This window comes from Crocodylus siamensis, chromosome 2 (genome assembly GCF_052110815.1).
Source record: "Crocodylus siamensis isolate JL-2025a chromosome 2, ASM5211081v1, whole genome shotgun sequence".
Lineage (NCBI taxonomy): Eukaryota > Metazoa > Chordata > Crocodylia > Crocodylidae > Crocodylus > Crocodylus siamensis.
This window is the reverse complement of record NC_143396.1, coordinates 55,240,069-55,247,136: the sequence shown is the minus strand read 5'-3', so window position 1 is coordinate 55,247,136 and position 7,068 is coordinate 55,240,069. Positions and strand designations below refer to the sequence as shown.

Sequence of the window (7,068 nt, the reverse complement as noted above, 5' to 3'; positions counted from 1 at the left end):
GAGTCTGAATCTACCATATTTACATGACATTATAGAGCCAGAAGGGACTCTTGTGAACATCCAGCTTGACCTCCAACATGATACAAGCCATAGCACTTCCTTGAGTTAATTCCTGTTTGAATTCCCTTTTAGACCAAAAACAATTCATTTAAAAATTTCCAGTGATGGAAAATCTATCACAGTCCCTGTTCAACTCTTCCAGGCTATTCACAGCTGCATCAAGAAAAGAAAGCACAGAAAAAGGTATTTGCTTTTTATAACCCTCTTTCTTGAGGTGGATAATTATCTAGCTCTTTGAAATAATGGGAAACTGGAATGTGTTTTATATTTGCATTTAAATTCAGATATATTTTTGTTTGCAAGATTTAATTCAGCTCTGATCAGATATTAGTAATGAATTTCTAACAAATGTTAAAAACTTTAGTGAGTTTCTAACAACAAGCCCATTTTAATGACAATTTGAAAAGATACTAGTTTAAAACATACTCCACAAATTCTTGGTGTTTTGCCAAAATAATCAGAATTGACAGGTTATTTAGACTATAGTTAGTCATCTGTGAAATTCCTGTCTGGATGAAACAAGCATATGGTCCTAAATGCTATTAAATTGACTTTCCAAAAGTAGTTTTAAATTGTACACACACAGAAAAGAAAAATGAACTGCTGAATTTAAATCAGTATTATTTAAAATATATGTTTGCATTTTTTTAGGTGGTGAACTGCATCTTAATCAGGACAACACTAATGGTACTCACATAGTAAAAATAGTGGCACATACTGAATAACCTTGAAGAAAGTCTTAACATGATGTAATCTGTTTTTGTATTTAGAGATCCAGAATTGATCTATACTAGCATTGAGGAAAAGCAAACTCTCCACTCTTATCAAAGGTAAAAGATGATCAGGTGGAACTGAAGGCTTTGGCAGTATGCCAAAGAAAGGTTTTTTTTATGCTAATAACTTAGATCAGGAAATGAGAAGCTAACTGTCTTCAGGACAAAATGGCAATCATAAATATTTCTGCAGTGTGGAAAGCGCTGTAAAAAGCTGGTTTAGTACAAGAGTCTTTTAAAAAGTCCAATTTTTGATGGACACTTAAAGCCAGGCAGAAATGTGTATAAAGTGTTGGGAGAAAGGAGACTGCCCACTGCCAAGCCCACTTTTGTCACAATATGATGCACAAATATCACCTTAAAAGCTACGGTAGAATCCAAGCTAGCAAATGACATTGCTGCGACTGTAAATTTCTTTGATTTATGATCACTTGCAATTCTGATTTGACAAATCTTTGCTGTAAATCATACTGTTATAAAAGTTGCATAATTTTTAAAAACTGTTTCTAGGCAGAAAGAAAAGTTCCATTCGACTATTTAGCACTGAGATATTGAATACAGTGAAGATGTTCCCTTTTTTTTAAATCTTTCCTCATGTACATTGTTTGTACATAGCATGTTTCCATTGATAGAGAAACCTGTAGGCATGGAGATGTTCCACCTTCTTTTCCAGAAACAATAAATCATACAAGAGAAAATATTTTCCCTGTTTTTTCAGCATCCTAAGTATATCCAAGTGGCTTGACTACCTGAAGGTGCAAGTTACAAAGAATAATTACTGGATAAAATGAGCACTGTGAATGCAGTATCAGAGAGCATATCAAAGGGCCCTCAACATATGTTATCCCCATTTTCCAGATACAGATTATTTTCCTCATTTTCAACACTGAATGTTGGCTTCTGTGAAAAGCAAGAGCAGTTTAAAATTAATTTTCTTTATATATATTTTTTTTTAATAAAGAAGCCAGTATCCAGGTTACAAATCATAGGACAGTCTAAAACAGCAATGTTAAACAACATCTGCATGGTAACTTTTTTGTTTAAAACTTCCAGAGAGAACTCTGTAGCTGGCAGAAATCGCCAATCCCAAAATCCAGCAGACAGTTTTCAAATGTAGCATTTACCTCACTTGTTCTTCTACATTCCCTTAAAAATATATATATATAATGACAAGAGCTGGCATATATGTCTTATATTTACTAGGTTAAAGTTGTACTTCCTAAATAATACCCTAGAGCAGAAAAAATGGTTCTATCACTGTTCAGCTGTGGAACAAGATATAAATAAATTTCTGTTAAAAACGGAATTAGCTATACCACAGGAGTATAAGGCATAAAATACAGCCCAGAAGCATTATGCTAAAATAACTGCAAACAAAGCAGATTCTTTTTTCAAGTGTTTTTAATGCAAGGCCAGAATATTACAAACCAAACTAAGAAAAAAATTCTGTAGTAAACAGCAATCAACACAGCAAGGTTATCTAAGGCTAAAGAACATTATTTATTCTTCCTGGCACTTTTATATAAAAATGATATATATTTGCAGTACATTTAAAAAAGACTGTCCAAAAATGGAAATGGAGAATTGAAATGCACCACCTGGTCCAAAAGGATGGAACAGTGTTTATCCCTGGGATATTTTAATAGGTTTTTCATCCTTTACACATCCTCCTATATTGTAAAGCCATGACTAAGGTCCATAATTTATTGCCAGGCCTCCTAGAATGATGCATCTCACATACAGTGTTCCCAACCATCCTCAGAGAAGAGATAAAAAACACCAAGGTCAATTCAAACCTTGGGCTTTCCCTACTTGGTAGTAATGTTAGAGTCTTGATATCTTCTACAGTGATATTCTGGAATATGTAAAGATCAGTTGTACAGGGTAAGGCAGGAAAGTAGCAGGATCCATATTTTGATGTTATCTTCTCAGAAATAGGTCATAATAAAGCTATAAAAGTTCATCCGGTATTATGAAAGGGCTGAATCAGCTGCGCATATGGCCCACTATTATAGGATTATCACTTAGATCAGTGGTACCCAACCTTCTGGCCCCACAAGCCTGACAAATAGCACAGGGTCTGTCTGCTGGTTGGATCCCACCTGCAGTTGGCATGCGAGCCCAAAACTGCTGTGTACTAGCCCAATCCCGCACACCCGAATCCAGCCACACACTGGCACAATCTGGCACTCGGATCCATGTTATCTGGCCAGTGGGGCTCCCACTGGTGTTAGGAAATTTGGCAGCAAGTGAGTGGCAATTGACGCTGCTGTTGCTTCCCTGCCACCACATTTCCAGACCCCTGGGGAGCCCCACAGGCCAGACCTGGCCCTGAGGGCAGGGGGTGAGCACCCCCAACTTAGGTCATGAATAATACCATGTTGGAACAAACTTGTAGCAGAAACCTTAGTGATTATATAAAATCATGTCACTTATAAGCTCTGTAGTGCTGTTACCAGTTATTACATTGTTACAATTACAAGTGTGGCATTTACACAAGTCTGTGATAAAGAATTTGTTTAGTTTAACTGAAGGTTTTAAAATACTACAGAACTCCTTTGGTGGTTCTTCCATCAGCTGATGAAACAGCACTTGTGAAAAAGTTACAAACACCCTTCTTATAAGGCACATCTAAGTTAATCACCTGGAGGAATACACACTGACCCTGATTAGCACATGTAAACTCTGCTGGTATCAGAAGGAGACATGCCTAAGGATAAAGGGCAGTACTTAGCTTATTAATGTCCGACCTCTCACTACAAATCCTCTATCCTACCACTTCCTAATTTAAAGTACTATAAATGGCCCATACAGAAGGCCAAAACAAAACATCATTACTCTTAGTATCACTGTGCCCCTTGTTAAAGGCCATTGGTTCTAAAGGACAATCTGTTTAGGAAGCCTATTATCTTGTTTAACAATTGCCAGTGATGATTTGGCACCCCAGGAGAAGACAAAGAGCAGTGGCCATAAACTATTAGAGGATGGTTTCAGGTTAGATGTAAGGAAGAACTTTATGGTAAGGGTGACCAGAATCTGGAACAGACTTTCTAAGGAGGTGGCACAGTCCCCAGCCTTGGAAGTCCTCAAGAGGAGACTGGACAGACACCTTGCTGGGATCATTTGATCTCAGCAGTATTCCTACCCAAAACAAGTGGTTGAACTCTATGATCTTTCAAGGTCCCTTCCAGCCCTTAATTTCTATGATTCTAGTATTTCTATTTTTAGACGATGGCCTGCTGCAAAACATTTTCCAAGATATGACCAAAGCTACTTTCTCACTGCAGAACCCAGTTAGCTTGCACTTTTTCTTCTTTTAGACCATACTATTAAACTGAGACCTCCCATCATGAGTCTCAGAAATCTCATCTGCTGAACACTGCACAGCTCCATGAGATTGTCTTCAAGTGGTTTAAACCTTTGTTTCTGATTGTACTCTTAGCTCTTTTGGGGTAGGTCTTTCTGTAGATGGGTTGCATAGCTTAGTCACGTGATCCCATCCTAGGATTCATTCTATTAAATGTTTTTGTAACTCCACAGTGTGATATTTAGTTTTCTTATAATTGGAATCAAAATCTGTTTCTTTTCAGATACTTGACACATCAGGGACTATAATCTACTGCGTCTTGCCAGTCAACAAGTCACAGTTAAATCAAATAATAATGTAAAAAAGAGTAATAAACCAAAAGCACTTCTCTTTGACCCTCTGTCGTTATAGATTTTGTGATCTTAACCAATTAGGTGCCCAGTTTTGAAAATCTTGGTCTAAGCACCTAAATAATAATAAATATGGAGTTAGGTGCATAATAAATAAATAATAATAAATATGGAGTTATTATGCACCCAACTCCATATTTATTATTGTTGTTGTTTAGACTTATATCCTGTACTATCCAAAAGGTTTAGACATCTGAAGAAGGGGCCTAGCTATAACCGATTTCAATGGGAGTTTCAGGTGCTCAGCAACTCTCAAAAATCAAGCCATTTAAACAGAAACATTAATAACAGGGTTAATGTGGAAGTACATAGGATAGTCACAGGCCCTGTTCAGTTTAGAAGAGGGAGCAGATTGCTTTAATGTTTCCTTTCCAAGGACATATATGCAGTACCTTTCACAGGCAGCTAAAGGGCCAACCACAAGCTTATGTGCCCATCTGGCTTTTATGTCCCAAGGTTTGCTCTGGGTACCTTGGAACATGATCCAGCATGTACAAGATTTCAGTGAACTATCAGGTATCCTGCTGTTAATCAAAGCTAACTCTACTATAGCCACTTCACTAAAGATGAAATTATACCCGTGTAAAACCAGCAAAGATGAATTGGCACTAGCTGTGACATAACAGTTAAGTCCTTTATAGTTAAGCTGAGTTGAACTAGTATTGTTTATAAAGCCTGAAGCAAGATTTCAAACTGTACTGAAATGGGTGTGAGGGGTGGGAAAGATGTGTAAGAATTTTGCACAAGGCACTCTGGAAGCAGCCATGGAGTTAATTAGTGTCATTCAGTATTTTAAAAGGGTAAAATTTCATGACTAATAATATATGCAAACACAGATTTTATTATAGTTCTCTCAGGTTTTGGGGCAGAAGCTGATTGTCACAGGAAGAATCTTCTCCCTGCATCCATTTATATTCCATAACTGAGGAAGTGTGTTTTAGGAAATTTCTACTTTCCTCTGAAGCATCAGGTATTGGACTGAAGCTAGATATTGGACTTGGAGAATTAATGGTCAGATCTATTAGGGCAAATCCTATGTTCCTATGGGAAAGTGCAAGGCCCCAAGCAGTCACTTGTGTTGCTTGCATTTACAGCTGGCCCTACAAATGAGGTTCAGGAGAGAAAAAAGAAAATCAGTTTTTTTGGAAACATAAATGTTGGTGTTAACATGAACCTTTACAAGTGGATAAGAAATCTTAAAAATGGCAAAAAAAGAAACATTACATTTCTGAAACCAAAATAATCAGCTAATAGATAGTGTACTGGTTTGTCAAGTTTTCATAATAGTGTTCAAATGGATGCTCTAATAGTCTTGTTCTGTGGGCATTGGAAGAGATATTAGAAGAGTATTTCACACTTCAAAATATTCAATGACACACTTCATAAATATTGATAAAGTCCAAATCACAAGCATTTGTGAGATTCTTTTCTTCAGTAACAGATTGGTTCTAACAAGTGCAGTGACTTCCAGGCAGAAGGCAGCACATCACTCCATGTAACACGTTAACTCTGCTTTGATACTGGTAGTTTATACCTGTTGTGTGCGACTACTGTATCTCATTTAGAAAAAACTCAAGCTACTATCATTAGATACATCAATGACTTAAAATGATGCTACCCAATTAATGTGAGATATGTAAATAAGCACCATTTAATGATACTGTTTTCAAGTACCAGCTAATCTCAATGTGCTGTCATGTTCATGACTTAACTAATGTTTCATGACCTACCAAGATAAATTTGGATACATGAGGTAAAAACAGTGTCAGAACCTATATACTTGTTCTTTGTATTTCATCATGGGTTCCTTGGAGCTGTTTAATGTCTTATCCACAGATCCTAAATGTGCATTTTTTTCTTTTGTCAAATTGATTGAATGAGTTTGTCTAGTGATAAATAAACCCCCTAAAGATATAAAAACACACTAAAGCAAAAACAACATTTAACCCTCCACTTGGAGTGACAAACTGCCTTTCACAGTATTGAGAGATATGAGGTACTCTTGGAAGAGAAGGCAGCACCACTGAAGTTGGCTGATCCAGATGTACAGAACCACAGAAAGATATCCAGTTAATTTAAAGTCCTATTGGAGAAAAATACACATTTCAGTAGGTCTGTTTTTCTAAGCATTGACACTGAATGGATTCAAGACAGGCCTGCATTAGCCTTACTGTACTTATCTTGCCCTTGTCAGTTAGCCAGTCCATTTAGAGAGTGTGACAGGTTCACAGCCAATAGGCATGGGGTCAACTGGTTCTTTCATGGAAAAGGTGTCAAATTTAATTTACTATGAGACAGCTCTGAAGGGCAGTATTAGGTGCTTGCCGGGCCATGGCATAAAAGCAACCAGCTATAGGAGCACATTGTGGTAAGGGTTTGGAAGGAAAGAGAAACAAACTGTCCTCTACACCAACATTTCTCAACCTATTGGTTGTGACCCAAAAAAATGGGTCACAAGAATATATGAAAGGGTCATGAACAAACTTTAAAAATGGATCCACACACTTTAAAAATGGAT

At 37.0% G+C, this 7,068-nt stretch overlaps 1 protein-coding gene across 2 annotated transcripts in view; it reads right to left on the bottom strand.

Annotated features, from left to right (window-relative positions):
- Positions 1-2,238: 2,238 nt before the first annotated feature.
- SPATA18 (spermatogenesis associated 18) overlaps positions 2,239-7,068 on the bottom strand; it is a 50,275-nt gene continuing 45,445 nt past the window's right edge. For both annotated transcript variants that reach the window (XM_090035917.1, XM_090035918.1), the window contains one exon: positions 2,239-6,633. In XM_090035917.1, coding sequence (XP_089892043.1) covers positions 6,626-6,633 — 8 coding nt within the window. In that variant the 3' untranslated portion in view covers positions 2,239-6,625. The remainder of the gene's footprint in view (positions 6,634-7,068) is intronic.